The 16944-nt window shown below is 45.6% G+C and overlaps 1 protein-coding gene across 2 annotated transcripts in view; it reads left to right on the forward strand.

Annotated features, from left to right (window-relative positions):
- The window catches only part of RHPN2 (rhophilin Rho GTPase binding protein 2), a 119471-nt gene that overhangs the window by 93244 nt on the left and 9283 nt on the right, over positions 1-16944 (forward strand). For both annotated transcript variants that reach the window (XM_033943394.1, XM_033943393.1), the window contains one exon: positions 12166-12312. In XM_033943394.1, the coding sequence (XP_033799285.1) occupies positions 12166-12312 (147 nt within the window). The remainder of the gene's footprint in view (positions 1-12165; positions 12313-16944) is intronic.

The raw sequence follows: 16944 nt of genomic DNA on the forward strand, positions 1-16944 counted from the left end.
CCTATTTGAGTATAGCCTTATCTGCATATGTTCTGGATCAGGAGGAGCTTATCTAACCCTTTCTTGAATCCCAGGAAGGTGCTTTCCCCTATTACATTACATTAATGACTTCTATTCCGCCTGTACCTTGCAGTTCTAAGCGGATTACATCAAAAAGATAACTGGACATTTCCAGGAAGAGGATTACAATTAAAGGCGTTGGGGCCTAATACAATTTTGAAGAGAGGGGAGAAGTGGGAGAAAGAGGGGAAAAGAATGGGGGGTTAGGACATCTGGATGAATTTTTTGAATAGTAGGGTTTTGATTTCTTTTCAGAAAACTTTGAGGTCTGTTGTTGCTGTCAGCAGGTTGGTGATGGAGGGTTCCAATTTTGCTGCGTGTGTTGCTAGTAGGTTGTCATACATCTTTTTGCTTTTAGTTCCTTTGAAAGGGGGGTAGGAGAAAGGGGACTGGGTTCTCCTCTGTCTGGATGAGAGGTTCCTATTTAGGCGGTTGTTTATGTGGGTGGGTGCTGTTCTGTTTAATGTTTTGAATAATAGGCAGTATAGTTTGAAATCTACTGACGGCATCCCTCGACTACAAGACTTTTAGAAAAGAAATAAAAACCATACTCTTCAAGAAAACTCTGAAAAAAGAAATAATACCGCAAGTCTCAAACTCCACCTCTCACTAAAGCCAACTACCCCAAACAAATAACCTTACCCATTTCTTACTCTTTTTGAAAATGACCAATTTTTTTTTTTTTTTTGTAAGTTCTTGTTGTAATATATCTTGGATAATTCTTTTGTAATCCGCCTTGAACTGCAAGGTAATGGCGGAATAGAAATCCCTAATGTAATGTAATGCGGGCTTGTATAGGAAGCCAGTGTGAATCTAGGTAGGCATTGGTGATGTGGTCAAATTTTCCAAGAGAATAGATCAGTCTGAGGGCTGTGTTCTGCATGGTCTGTAGTTGTTTTATTAAGTAGGTGGGGCAAGGAAGGTAGAGGATATTGCAATAGTCCATTAGACTTAGGACTAGGGATTGGACTATGAGTCTGTATTCTTTGTCGAAGAATTTTCTAATTTTGCGTAGGTTGCACATGGTAAAGAATGCTTTTTGTGTGATTTTGTTGATTTGCACCTGAAGAGTGCAGCGTCTGTCTACTGTTACTCCTAGGAGTTTGAGAGCGGGCTGTATGGGGTATTTGGTGGTTTTATTTTTAGTTCAGTTATAGAAGGGGTTTTGTCCTTTCCTAGCAGTAAAAATTTTGTTTTGTCTGGGTTGAGCTTCAGTTTGTGTTCTGTCATCCATTTTTCCACTGCTTCTAGTGTTTTTTCCAGATTATCTGTTGTGGTGGGGTCTTGTGAGTCAAAGGGGGAGGAGTATGGTTATATCGTCTGCATAGCTGAATTAGGTTACTTCGAGTTTGTCTAACAGGGTACCGAGGGAGGAAATGAAGAGATGGAAGAGCATGGGTGACAGTGGAGAACCTTGAGATACTCCTCAGGGATTGGTCCAGGATTCCGATATAAGATCTTCTGGATAACCGCTTCTGGAAGAGTGTTCCATATTTCTACCACTCTCTGAGTGAAGAAGAACTTCTTTACGTTTGTATGGAATCTCTCCCCTTTTAACTTTAGAGAGCACCCTCTCGTTCTCTTCACCTTGGAGAGGGTGAACAATCTCTCTTTCTCTACTAAGTCAATTCCCTTCAATATCTTGAATGTTTCGATCATGTCCCTTTTGTCTCCTCTTTTCAAGGGAGAAGAGGCCCAGTTTCTCTAGCCTCTCGTTGTATGGCAGCTCCTCCAGTCCCTTAACCATTTTTGTCGCTCTTTGGATCCTTTTGAACAGTACTATGTCCTTTTTCATGTACAGTGACCAGTGTTGGACGCAGTATTTCAGGTGGGGGGCATACCATGGCCCGGTACAGCGGCATGATAACCTTCTCAGATCTGTTTGTGATCTCCTTCTTAATCATTCCTAATATTCTGTTTACCCTTTTCACTGCCGCTGCACATTGCATAGACAGTTTCATTGACTTGTCTACAAGCACTCCCAAGTCTCTTTCCTGGGGGCTCTCTCTAAGTACAGAACCGGACATCCTGTATTAGTGCATATGATTTTTGTTACCGACACGCATCACCTTGCACTTATCTATGTTGAACCTCATTTGCCATTTCATGGCCCATTCCTCGAGAGTGTTTATGTCTCGTTGTAGGTCTTCGCAATCTCACTGTTCTGAATAACTTTGTATTTGTCCACAAATTTAATCACCTCGCTCATCGTACCAGGTCATTTATAAATATGTTGAAGAGCATGGGCCCGAGAACCGAACCCTGTGGCACTCCACTTTTGACGCTTTTCCAGTCCGAGTATTGTCCATTTACCCTCCACTCTCTTTTTCCTATCCGCCAACCAGTTTTTAATCCACGCGATTATATTACCCTCGATTCCATGGCTCGCAATTTTTTGAAGTAGACTTTCATGCGGGACCTTGTTGAACGCCTTCTGAAAATCTAGATATACGATGTCGACCAGGTCACCCGTGTCTATCTGCCTGTTTACTCCCTCAAAAAAGTGCAGTAAGTTTGTCAAGCAAGATCTTCCTTTGCTGAAGCCGTGCTGGCTGGTCCTCATCAGATTGTGTTTGTCAAGGTGATCAATGATGTGGGCCTTCATCAGCGCCTCTACCATCTTTCCCGGTACCGAAGTCAGAACACTGGTCTAGTTTCCCAGATCTCCCTTCAAACATTTCTTGAAGATCAGCGTAACATTTGTCACTTTCCAGTCTTCTGGAATCTTTCCTGATTTGATCGACAGATTGGCTATTAGTTGAAGCAGTTCAGCTATAACCCCTTTCAGTTCCTTGATTACCCTCGGGTGGATGCCGTCTGGGCCCAGGGATTTATTGCTTTTAAGCCTATCAATCTGCCTGCACAAATGTCCATGTGTGATTTATAGAAATAGGTTAGTTGCACACACAAATAGAGGAGTGGCCTAGTGGTTAGTGCTGCTGCCTCAGCACCCTAAGGTTGCGAGTTCAATCCCAGCTTTTTCCCGGTGACCCTGGGCAAGTCACTTAACCCTCCATTGCCCCAGGTACCACAGTTAGATTGTGAGCCTGCCAGTATAGATAGGGAAAATATTTAAAAGTACCTGATTGCTATTCAATATATTGTAAATCGCTTTGAGTGATTCTCTTGATGAAAAGGAAGTTAATAAATTCCAATATAATTTCCAATATAATAACTTTATTCTTATATACCGCCAACAATCTTGCGACTTCTAGGCGGTTTACAATGAAGAGAAACTGTACAGACAGCGAATTACAGAGTATAGCATTGAACATCTAGTGATAGTAACAGGAGAGTTACAGGGCTGTGTATTACATGATTTCACAATGAGTAGCATTATACAGTCGAAGATATTCAGAGCATAAGTAGGAGAAGAGAAAGGAGATTGCGCTTTGAGTTACAAAGGTGCAAGGCTGCGAAGGTGAAAAAGATAACATAAGATGTTGATGAGAAGTAAGTTGTTAACTTGGTACATTTGAACGAAGGACTGGCACCAGTGGGAAAAACTGGTAACAATTAAAGATAGAAATTTTGGCAGAAGAGGGTAGACGGACTCCTTGGGATGGGAGGAGGCTCCGATTTTAGGGGAGAAGTCTGGTTAGGTTATAAATTTCTTAAACAATGTGGTTTTTAGTTCTTTCCTAAAGATACTATATGATTCTCTGGCGGCATAAGTGAAGTAGCCTGTCCAAGTTTGCAGTCTACCTGCTTGGAATTTGAATGTTCTATCAAAGAAGGTGCGATATCTACAGCCTATGATATTTGGGTAGGTAAAGAGGTTACGGTTTCTGGTAGGCCTAATAGAGGAGTGGAATTCGAAGTGAGGAAGTAGGTAGCTGGGGGCCAGTCCCCAGATTAGTTTATAGCAGAGGCAGGAGAATTTGAATAGAATTCGTGCTTCAATTGGTAACCAATGAAGGAGTTTGTAGAATGGACTAACATGATCGCTCTTCTTTAGTCCGAATATTAGACGGATGGCCGTATTTTGAACTGTTCTCAGTTTTCTCACATTTTTTTTAGATATTCCCAAGTAGACAATGTTACAGTAGTCCAGGGTGGATAAAATCAGTGATTGTACCAATATTCTGAAGGATAGCGGGTCGAAGTATTTTTTTATGGTTTTCAGTTTCCAAAGGATGAAGAAGCATTTTTTAGTCACCGAGTTTATGTGCTCAGTCAGGGACAGGTGGGTATCCAGGGTGACTCCCAGTATTTTTATGGTTTTTAGTATTGGGTGATCATGGCCGTTTACATATATTGTAGTTGCGGAGATTTTCTCGTTTGGGCTAGCAAGGAAAATCTTTGTCTTTTCTGAGTTTAATTTCAGTTTGAAGTTTAAAGTCCATTTTTCTATTTCGAGCATGATGGAAGAGATATGTTTTGAGTTGGTTGAGGTCACATTTGTTATTGGTATTAATATGGAGATGTCGTCTGCGTATATATAATAAGTTAGGTTAAGCTTTTGTAAAAGGTGGCCTAGAGAAGAGATGTATATATTGAACAAGGTGGGAGATAGGGGGGATCCTTGTGGGACTCCCGAGGGGCTTTTCCAGGGTTCAGAGTAATTTCCTTCATGGACCACTTGATAAGATCGTTTGGTTAGGAAACCTTGGAACCAGGTCCACACTCTTCCTGATATTCCCATTTCGTCGAGGCACCTAAGCATAGTTTCGTGGTCCACGAGATCGAAGGCACTGCTGAAGTCTTAACTGTAGGCGCTGGATCAAGGCGCTGGAACCTTGATTGAAAAGGTCGTATAGGTGGTTAAGGAGAGAGCCTAGGACCAGTGGCGTACCTAGGGTATGTGGCACCCGGGGCCCATCATTTTTTGACACCCCCCCCCCCCCCTATGTAAAAAAATATTTTTTGTAATGACCATGAAACAGAATAAATGGTCAGAATAGAAACATGCAGGGAAAATTTTCTTATATTCCAAACATAACATAACATAAATTATGTCTGAATTGTCATGACATCAGAAGTACATATGGAGTAGTTGCAGGTGATGCTTGGGACAGTTCTGATTGTGTTAGTTCGGTTTTATGTGTTTTTTAAATAGAAGGGTTTTTATTTCTTTTTGAAGGTTTTGCAGTCTGTGGTCGATGTCAATTGGTTGTAGAGTTGGGGGTCGAGTGTTGCAGCTCGAATGGCTAGGAGGTTGTCGAACAGTTTTTTTCTTTTGACGTTTTTGGTTGGAGGGTGTGTGAATGGTGCGTGAGTTCTCCTATGTCTGTTTGAAGTGGATTGAATTATTTAGCTGAAGAAATTAGTTACCCCCTTATCCCACACACATTAATTCTCTTCCATTTTTGTTCCCATTATAAAAAACACTGATAAGTTCCCAGAAAAAAAATACATTAAAATAAGAAGTGAAAACAAAGGCCCCTACAGATGAGAACATAACATAAGAATAGCCTAACTGGGTCAGACCAATGGTCCATCATGCCCAGTACCCATTCTCATGGTAGCTAATCCAGGACACTAATACCTGGTCAAAACCCAAAGAGTAGCAACATTCCATGCTACCGATCCAGGGCAAGCAGACACTTCCCCCATGTCTTAATAACAGATTATGGACTTTTCCTCCAGGAATTTGTCCAAATCTTTCTTAAAACCAGCTACACTATCTGCTTTTACCATAACTTCTGGCCACTTCATTTTTAAGTTTAGATCTTTCCTTTCAAACAGAGACCTTGCTAGATGTCAAATACAGCACAAGGTAACTTCACATGGACTTAGCTGTGCAGGAAATGTGAATCTCCTCATACACCCACCATATAGTGCAAAAATGTGCAAAGGTCTGTTTTTTTCTTTCGATCACTACATAGCCTAATGCCACACAAGCAGCGCTGTTACAAACATATTCTGTAGGTCAATGCTAAGGATAACAAAGTTTCCTTCCTTGGACCAGAAGGAGATAAACCACTGGAAGAGATCCCAAAACAACACCCAAAGACCCACTCAGTGTGTGAACCAGTTGAGTGGAGTGGACTAACTGGGGGGTGGAAATGGGCCCGGAGTTTGCTCAGCAGAATTTCCCAGACCACCTCTTCCTCTCAACACATTGACACGCTGCCACCATCACCACTAGGAACACCTCACTGGGTAGGCCAGCTATGCTATAAACTTTATAAAACACATTATTACATTTTCTTATAAAGCACATATTTTAACTGAACTCTCTGACATCCTCAGCCTTTCCATTCACAAAAATAGAAGGAAGAAAAGTTCCCATTTCCTGCTGTCTCATGTCCCCGGCCTATACAATATTTTTTTTCTGCAGACCCTTCAAAAGTCTGACCAAATCCTCGTTTCACTTGCATTATAAAGTACTGAGGATGCCATCTCTCCCCAATCCCAGGTCCTAAAGTCTAAGACAGTAGCGCAAACTAATGCTGCCAGATACAGGAAAAAAATTTTTGATTCGACTTCAGCCCTATTGAATTGGTTTTTCAATTTGATTTTCCTGCCCAGTTGGGTGATTTTTTTCAAAACTCCTGGTGGGTTTTATAGCTTTTTCACCCCCTTTGGCTTCTTCTAACCACACTGGCGCTGTGGTGTAAATAAAATAAAGAAACAAAAAGGACTTTTCCTCTCTCTGTTAAATCCTAGCTCACGTTTGCAGTCCAACACCAGCTCTGGCAGGATACACATTTCAAATCTGACATATTATAATCACAAAACAGAAAATAAAATTAATTTTTCTACCTTTTGTTGTCTGGTTATATTTCAAATCTTGTTGGTCCAAGGCTCTGGTTTTCTTCTGATAACTTGCTTGCCAGGGTCTCCTTCTTTCTGCATGCTAACCATCCATCTGCCAACTCTGTCCTCCCTTTCCATTTCCCTTCCCTTCCCAGGAAGTCTGGTATCTTTCCTTTTTTTCATCTCCCTCCACAGATCCACCTTTTCTTAAATACTCTTTCATCCGGCATCTCTCCCTCCTTCCCCACCACCCCAGAGTCCACCATCTCTCTCTTTCTTTTCCTAATTACCCTCCTATCCAGTATCTCTATCCCTCCTCCACACCATCCCTTGTGGCCAATTTCTCTCCCTTTCTGTTCCTTCCCTCCCTAAATCCCATGGTCCATCATCTCTCTCCCTCTCCTCTATTTTCAGACCCATTATTTCTTCCCCCCCCCCAAAGTTTGGCATATGCACGTCTCTTTGAACACCCCCTTCCTTCCGTGTACTTCTAAATCATGGTCCCCCCCAAAGGCCTGTCCCCCCTTAAAGGTCTTCCTGTCCCCCCTTGAAGGTCTGCACCCCCCCGAAGGCCTGTCCCCCACTTGAAGGCCTGTCCCACCCCCTTGTAGTTTCTCCCCCCCCCTTGTAGGCCTGTCCCCCCTTGAAGGCCTGCCTGCCTGCCTTCCCCCCCTTGAAGGCCTGTCCCCCCCCTTGAAGGCCTGTCCCCCCCTTGAAGGCCTGCACCCCCTTGAAGGCCTGCACCCCCCCCCCGAAGGCCTGCACTCCCTTGAAGGTCTGCACCCCCCCTTGAAGGCCTGTCCCACCCCCTTGTAGGCCTGTCCCCCCCTTGTAGGCCTGTCCCCCCTTGAAGGCCTGCCTGCCTTCCCCCCCTTGAAGGCCTGTCTCCCCCTTGAAGGCCTGTCTCCCCCTTGAAGGCCTGTCTCCCCCTTGAAGGCCTGTCTCCCCCTTGAAGGCCTGCACCCCCTTGAAGGCCTGCACCCCCCCGAAGGCCTGCACTCCCTTGAAGGTCTGCACCCCCCCTTGAAGGCCTGTCCCACCCCCTTGTAGGCCTGTCCCCCCCTTGTAGGCCTGTCCCCCCTTGAAGGCCTGCCTGCCTTCCCCCCCTTGAAGGCCTGTCTCCCCCTTGAAGGCCTGTCTCCCCCTTGAAGGCCTGTCTCCCCCTTGAAGGCCTGCACCCCCCCTTGAAGGCCTGCACCCCCCTTGAAGGCCTGCATCCCCCCTTGAAGGTCTGAACCCCCCGAAGGCCTGTCCCACCCCCTTGTAGGCCTGCCTGCCTTTCCCCCCTTGAAGGCCTGTCCCCACCCCCTTGAAGGCCTGCACCCCCTTGAAGTTCTGCACCCCCCCAAAGGCCTACACCCCCCCGAAGGCCTGCACCCCCCCTGAAGACCTGCCTGCACCCCTTGAAGGTCTGCACCCCCCCCGAAGGCCTGTCCCCCCTTGAAGGCCTGCCTGTCACCCCCCTCCCCCTTGAAAGCCTGCCTGCCTACCCGCCCGCCCCACCCTGAAGGCCTGATGCCCCGACCCACCCCGAAGGACCGCTCGCCCCCCTGGCCTCCCCGCACCACCTATGAAGCAGCCGCAGCAGGATCGCGAAGTCAGCGTTAGCGATCCCTGCGCTGCTTCCTGCGCCACGGTGCTGCCCCTCCTCTGATGTCAGAGGAGGGGCGGGATCACGGCGCAGGAAGCAGCGCCTAAGCAGCGCAGGGATCGCTGACGCTGACTTCGCGATCCTGCTGCGGGCTGCTTCACAGGTGGTGCAGGAAGGTCAGTGGGGCGAGCGGTCCTTCGGGGGTGGGGGGGGACTGAACGGCAAGGCCGGGAGCACCCCCTTAGGGCTGGCACCCGGGGCGCACCGCCCCCCCCTTGGTACGCCACTGCCTAGAACTGTCTCGGGGTGCTGAATCCTTTTCTGAATCCAGATTGGTGGTCATTTAGGAGAGAGTACTTATCTAAGTGATTTACTAATTCCAAGTTGACCAGCCCTTCCAGCATTTTGGTGAAAAAGGGGGTGCTCGCTATGGGTCTGTAGTTGGACGCCAGTGTGAGCGAGATCTTCTGGTCTTTGGGTATGGGTGTGATTAGGATGTGTCCCATATTTTCCAGGTAGGTTCCATTTTTGAGAGAGTAAGTTGCCCAGTTAAATAGGTCCCTCTTAAATTCTGGTATTGCATCTTGCATGATCTTAGATGGACATTCATCTAGTAGGCAGTTTGATTTGGAGTATTTGTTGAAGAGTGCAAGGAAGTTATTCCAATCTGGGGGCTCGAAATGATTCCAGCTCATATCGCCTTTGGATTCACTACTCTGCGTTTTGAGGTTGAATTCAAGATTGGATGGAGGAGGGGGTATTGAGGCTCTGAGGTCGGTGATTTTTTTCCTAAAGTGGTTGGCTAGGGTGGAGACCTCTGGGATTTGATCGTGATGGTTCTGTAGTATCTGTGTGGTGTCTGTTATTTTGCTTACTAGTTTGAATAGTTCTCTACTGTTTGTATTGGTTGTTCCTATTTTCTATGCATAACAGTTATAACGCTTTTCTTTGATCCGATTCTTGTAATTTTTCATTTTTTGTTTCCATTTAATTTTATCTTCCACTTTGTCTGTTTTTTGCCATACTCTTTCCAGTTTTCTGAGATCTTGTTTGAGGGCTAATAATTCGGCGTCATACCATTCTTTTGATGCCCTTGTGTTCTTTTTGTATGATTGAACAGGAGCTATTTGATTTAGTGTGTCTTTTGTGAATTTGTCCCATCTAGTGGGGAAGTCTTGCTCTTCCTCTATTTTGGGGTGTAGTTCATAATGGGTCCAGAATTCTGTTGGATTGGTGATGTTTCTGCAGGTGACTATTTTTTTCAAACTGGTTTTGTTTATATGTTTTGCTGTTGAGTGTTTCTTTTGCCAACATAATTCAAAATTGAATTAGTGATCTGACCATATGTTCTTAACCCATTTTCCTGCATGGTATTGTATTTTTTTTGTGTCAGGGTCTTTGTGGGAAAAAGTGACGATGTCCAGTTGGTGTCCCTTTTCATGTGTTTCCTCTTTGTCAGGAATTTCAAAGCCCAGGGTATTTAGGAACAAGTTGATTTCTGTCACTTCCGGTTTTTCCTTTTTCTCTAGGTGAACATTTATGTCTCCCAGAAGTAAGTTGTATGGGCCTTTTATGGTATTGGATGAAAGGTATTCAAAGAATTCTTCTTTTGCACTTGACCATTTATTGGGGGGGATGTAGAATAGTGTGGCTATTAGAGATTCTTCCAGTTCGGGTTTGGTGATCTTGCAGGTGATGATTTCCAGATCTTCTGTGATTTTTGAGTTCATTCTGGTGAAGTCAAAGTAGCATTTAAGGATTATCGCTAGGCCCCCCTCCTCTTTTCCAGCTTCTAGTTATTGGGACGATTTTATAGCCCTGCGGTAACATTTCCTTCATAATGACATCTGTGTCTGAGATCATCCATGTTTCAGTTAGGAATATGATGTCCGGGTTTTTGTGTTCTATCCAGTCATGTATGATGTGTGCCTTATTTCTCACCGACCGGGCGTTGAGATAGTATCCATTGAAGTTCCTGTATTGTTTGGGGGTGGGGGTTTCAATATGTTTCAGTTGTTTTAAGTTTTTTTTGTTTTTGGTCTTGTTTGGATGCTTTATATTTAGGGTTTACTGCGGGTATTTGAAAAGGACCGAGTTCTGAGCAGTTAAAAAGGGTTTGAGGAGAGGGAGTTGGTTTTGACTGTTTGAGTGGCCTTTGCCAGGAGATGTGGATTGGGATTTGTTCAGGGGGTCTTTCATCGTTACACTGGCATCTATAGTAAGTTAGGTAGATGATGCATAATACTATCTGTGTGGTATTTGATGCCCTCATTTTGGCTATGGGTGAAACAGATATGGCCTTGGTGATAGTAGAGACGCAGTACAAATATGAATATGAGGCTGATTATAAAACTTTACAATAGATTATAAAACTTTATAAAGACATAAGCTGCAGAATATGCCTTAGGTGAATCATGTTGCTAAGGAGAGCAACACATCAGTATTACCACTTATGGGTGATTTGATATATTATTTATTTTTAGTATTATTTAATTTTAGTACTTATAGCCTAAATGGTTTACATTCAGGTACACAAGCATTTTCCCATATCTGTCCCAGGCCACTACACAAGTGCTGGGCCCACAAGCCTTCCCCCCTTCCCTCCCCCCCCCCTGACATCAATTCTAACGTCAGAGAGGAGGTTCGGGCCTAGAACTTCCTCTTTGACGTCAGAATTGACGTCGGGGGGGTTGGGTGTGAGGCATGTGGGCCTGGCGCTGCTTTTGTGGCATCAGGGAAGCAGGGAGAGACAGACAGAAAGAAAGACAGAAAGGGGGGCAGAGAGAGAAAGACAAAGACATAAAGGGGGGGCAGGGAGAGAGAAAGAAAGACAGAAATGGGGGCAGGGAGAGAGAAAGAAATGAAAGGAAGGATGCAAAGTCAGAAGGAAGTGCAACCAGAGACTCATGAAATCACCAGACAACAAAGGTAGGAAAAATGTGTCCGTTTTGAAAATTTATATCTGCTGTCTATAGTTTGCATTTTGGGCCCCTTTTACTAAACCGCAATAGCGTTTTTTAGCGCAGGGAGCCTATGAGCGTCGGGAACAGCACGGGGCATTCAGTGCAGCTCCCTGCACTAAAAACTGCTATTGCGGTTTAGTAAAAGGGGAGGGGGTATATTTGTCTATTTTTGTATAGTTGTTAACTGTGGTGACATTGCATATTTAAAAGTCATCTGCCTTGACCTCTTTGAAAAATCTCTGTGTACAGTGTTCTTTGTGTACAGTGTGCTTTGTGTACAGTGTGTTTTGAAAAATTTTATTGTTGGTAGATCATTTTGACTTAGTCATTTTAAAAGTAGCTCACAAGCCCAAAAAATGAGGGCATCCCTGAATTATGGATTCATTGAAAAATGCAAATTTGGCATGGTACCCAAATTTTTTGCACACACTGTATTTTCAGTCTTTAAAATGCTTATAAGAAAGAAAGGATAAAAAAACCCTAATGCTGATAACTAAAACTTGGAATGAAGAGAAAATGCCCGACAAACTTCTTGTGTTCTACTCCACATTTACATGCTGAATTATGGGACAGACACATGGGATCTCTTAGGGAAAGGATGAGATAGTGGGTGCTCTGGTTGGCAGACTGAATGGGCCATTTGACCTTTATCTGCCATCATGTTTCTATGAATGAGTGATATGCTACTTTCCTACCAACATATCGACATTCTTTTCCTATGCTACATTTCCTATCTACAAATTGGTGTTCTTTTCCTACTGTGATTTCTTAGACTCCAAACCACTTTACAGTACAGAGTTTGTAGTATAGCAAATATAAATAAAAATAATTTTTTTTAATGCCCTACAGGGACCACTGTCCATATTTTCAGCCAAGCAGAGGTGGTCAGCTCCTCGAAGTATTCATGTATCAAGTGCAGAAGGACAGCTGGGATTTACTTTGAAAGGGGGTTCACCTGTGCAAGTTTATGGTTTGGATTCACTGGGACCTGCAGCTGTAAGTACAGTTTCCCTTTCTTATTATTTTACTCAGAAATGTTTCAGCTTCTCTGCCTCTTGTTGATGCTGTCCTATAGTAATTTATTCAAAAAAATCACATGAAATTAAATCTAAATGGGCCATTTTTTTTCTCCCCAAAACAGTTTATTAAACGATAAAGGCCAAACAGAGCAAGTTCAATAACATTTTCAGGCTACAGAATACAGTAACAGAAACAACAGCAAACCACCCAAACGGGCGGAGATCGGTAGAGTCCGGGTTGGGTTCTTATACCCAGACTTGGTCAAGTCCCACCAAGCAAGAGAAGCCGCCCCCCCCCCACCACTCCCCCCCCCCGTGTTACAACATGGGCACCACTGGCTTCTGCAACCGGTTAAGAACTTGGCTTTTAATCAGAGGGGAAAGAGTATCCAAATAAGGTGCCCAAACGGACAAAAAAAGCTTACTACGAGGACGAGAAAACCGAGCTGACAAGGATTCCCAGACCATGAGCAGATGGAATTTATTGCGCCAAAACCAAAAGGTGGGTGGGGAGTCCTAGAGTCAATGATGTAGAATACATTTCTTACCCACTATATAGCCCTTGCTAATAAGTAAAGAATCGCCAGCAGAGAGCCCACCCAGAAAACCCGTAGCCAAAAAGAGGACCCCTCCACCTGAGAGGGAAGTGCATAGCCCACCAGGGTCTGCAAATAACGAACCTCCAGCCAAAAGGCAGCAATGACTGCGCAGGACCAAAGACCATGTGCCAAAGAGTTATCAACCCGGTGGCACTTCAAACATGTAGAGGTAGGGACACACCCAAAGTGAAAGGCTTGCTTCTGAGAAACATAACCCCAATGAAGGATCCAAAATTGACATTCCTGGAGCTCAGCGCTCTGCACCACCTGTGGTATTTGCTGCACCAATGGAGACAAGGATGCAACCCGAGGGCGGCAACCCAAGTCCCGAGTCCACAGAGACAGAATGTAGTGATAGTCCCTCCACGGCTGCAGAGCCACCAGCCGACGATGGTATTGAGACACCGAGAGCCAGTCCCAATTATCGTCAAAAAAAAATTCCTCCAAGGTAACTAGAAAAGCGTGCTGCAGGGAATCCCTAGGCAGAGTAGCAACATAGTGAGCAAACTGCCTATATGCAAAATGATCCAAGCCACTCAGGGACCAGGACGTGTGAAGAGCCGGAAAAGGAGAAAGACTCCCATCCGCCTGAAGGAAATGCCCCAAATTGCAAAGCCCCTTCCGCGCCCAACGTTTAAAAATCACATTATCCTGGCCCGGACAAAAGGCCGCATTGCCCACCATGGGCAAGAGAACCGAGCTAGAGTAAGAGTGGCCCCAAAACCTCAATACACACCGCCAAGCCCTGCGCAGAGGTTGAACCAGACAGGTATGAGCCCCAAGACCCAACTGTGGCTTCCCATCCCAATGTAATAGATAAGGCAATGCCCAAGGAAAAAAATAGTCAGCCTCCAAGGCAACCTTCGTGAATTGAGAACATGCAAAGAGCCAGTCCCGTACATGGCGGAGCAAACAGGCCAAATTATAAAGGTGAACTGAGGGAAGCCCCAAGCCACCCATGGACCAGCCATAAAGAAAAGTGCTGTTCATCTTACCTTTCCTACCCCCCCAACAGAAGGAGAGAACCAATTGCTGAAGACTGGCCAGGTCTTTCTTCAAAAGAAACAAGGGAAGCGTTTGTAACTGATATAACCACATAGGAAAGATAACCATGCGAAATAAGTGAACACGGCCCATCAACGAGAGGAAGATTCATCCAGCAAGGCAGGAGCACTTTAGTCTCAGTCAACAAACAATCTACATTCAACCGATACAAGGCCCGAACATCCACCGACAACTAAATACCAAGGTAACGAAAGGCACAATCGGCCCAGCACAAAGGGAACCCGGGGCCTCAGTCCACCCGGAGAGAGTTCGGAAAAGCAAGAATCTCCGACTTGTGGTGATTCAAACGAAAGCCCAAAAAGTCCCCATACTCCTAAAAACTCTCCAAAAGAACAGGCAAGGAGGCTTGAGGATCAGTCAGATATACCAAAAGGACATCCGCAAAGGCCGCCACTTTAAAATGATGAACCCCAACCACCATCCCTAAGATCTCTGGGTTTGTCTGGATGTCCCGAATAAGAGGATCCAGGGTTAAAATGAATAACAAGAGTGAAAGGGGGCACCCTTGGCGGGTGCCTCGACAAATAGGGAATGAATCGGACAAAACATTCGTCCACACCCGTGCCTGGGGATCGGCATAGAGGGTGTGCACAGCTTGAATAAACCAAGGGCCCAATCCATAAGTTCACAGGACCACAAATAAGAAACCCCAATCCTCCTGGTCAAAGGCTTTTTCAGCATCAAAGCTAATCACCAGGGAAGGAAGCTAGTCCTGGGCTGTCCGTTCCAAGGATGCCAGAATACGCCTGAGATTCTTTGCGATAGCTCGCCCCTTCACAAAACCAACCTGCTGGTCCGAAATGAGACTAGGTAATTCCAATGCCAAACGATTCGCTAAGACCTTTGCAAAAAGCGTGGCCTCAAAGTTCAGCAAAGAAATGGGCCTATACGACTCAGGGTGCAGCGGGTCCTTTCCCGGCTTTAATAAAACTATTATTTGGGCTGTATTCAAATGTTGAGGTAGCATCCCAGATCAATACCGCGTTAAACACTGAAGCCAACAGAGGCGCAATGTCCACCCTTAAGATCTTATAAAACTCACTACGCATGCTATCAGACCCAGGAGATTTACCCAAAGCACTAGACTGAATCGCTTGCTCGATCTCCTCCGGCATGAACACATTCTCCAACCTCTCTCTAGCCGCTGCCGAAAGTGTCGGAAGAACGTGGCCCAACAAATATAAGTCCCCCATCCAACCGGGGGTCAGCAGGAATGGAATGCAGCTGTGCAAAAAAATCCCGAAATATCCGATTTATATCCTTATCAGTATGCACAACCTCAGTTCCCCGCGCCATCAGGGTAGCAATGCAAGAACTACCTCTCTGTTGCACTAATTTGGCTAAAAGCTTACTACTCTTGTTAGCAAAACGGTAAAGGTGAAATCAGTAGAGTTCCATAGACCACCGTGCTGCTTGATGCAGAAGAGAATTAAGTGAGCATTGGGCCTCCAGTAACCGGGCCCGATCATCAAGAGTATGCGTATGACCATAGCGGCGACACAGCGCCGAGACCAGACGTTCCAAGCGAAGCAACTCCCATTGACGCGCCCTACCCTGAAAACTAACATAAGAGATGATCTCTCCCCGAAGAACAGCCTTCGTGGTCTCCCAAACCAATGACGGGGTATCAAAATGAGCCGCATTAGTCTCCTGGAACAAACGCCACTGAGCTGCAAGATGAGCATGAAACTTACTATCCTGTAGAGATAACTAGAGAAATGCCACCCCCGGGGGGCCCCAGTCAATGGACAGAGCTGCCACTAAACCGTCACCCACGCATGATCAGAGATCTCGATAGGACCGAGCTTTAAATCAAGGAGCTCCGAAAACAGAAAACGCGAGAGTAGAATATAATCAATATGAGATAATGACACGTGGGCCCGGGAAACATGAGTAAAATCCCTTTCCAGGGGATGTAGGGCTCTCCAGGCGTCCACCAGGTCCAAAGAGTCGCATAAGATAGCAATGCCGGTAGCAGGTTTATGAGATTCCCTCCCCAAACCCCTCGAGCGGTCCCAAAGGGGATCAGCTACTTCATTAAAATCACCACCCACCACCAAGGGGACATCCCCATACACAGAAAGAAGATCAGTGAAATGGTGAAAAAACCCCGCTCCCTGGCTATTTGGTGCATACAAATTACATAAAATATAAGGGGTAGAGTTCAAACTAACAGAAGCAAGAATATACCGACCCAAAGGGTCACTAACGGTATCATGAACCACTAACTGAAGATGCTTGCCCACCAATATAACCACTCCAGCTTTCTTACCCTTGGCTGGAAAATCCAGGACCGCTCCCACCCACCAAGTGCGGAGCTTCGCATGTTCACTAGTAGCAAATGCGTCTCCTGTAAAAAGGCTACGTCAGCTCAGTTTCGTCGAAGTTGCAGAAGCACCTTTTGCCTCTTGATAGGGAAATGAATACCCCCCACATTCCAAGAAAACAGTTTAAGGGACATAGAAATGAAACAGGAAAAAATCCACAAAGGAAAATGTCCTTCCACAGAGAGAGAGGGGGCATCCCAGCTCGCTCCCCCCCCCCCCCCGTGGTGAGTCAACCCCACGGAAGCCAGTAGTACCGCAGTACCCAAAAGGACCCACCCCCCAACCCCATCCCACCCTCCCCTACCAAATCCTCCCAGCCCAAGCAATCCCCCCCAACCTCCCAAACCCAACTGGACACCAAACCCAGAATACCCAAACTACCAATCCCTTCCAAAAGAAACCTAGGGTTCCTTCCTGAGGAACCAGTCACGATAGGACATCCCCCCAACCCAATCCCTAATGTCCAGAATTAAGAAGCCACCTTGCATGAAACAACCTAGAACACCAACCCCGGGACCCCCAAGGTAGCCAAACATAGGTTACGCCCACCAAAGGGAGACCCCCCACCCAACAGGCACACCAGGCCCACATGCACCCAAACACAGCTCAAACACACCA

The sequence above is a fragment of the Geotrypetes seraphini genome, chromosome 4, assembly GCF_902459505.1.
Source record: "Geotrypetes seraphini chromosome 4, aGeoSer1.1, whole genome shotgun sequence".
Lineage (NCBI taxonomy): Eukaryota > Metazoa > Chordata > Amphibia > Gymnophiona > Dermophiidae > Geotrypetes > Geotrypetes seraphini.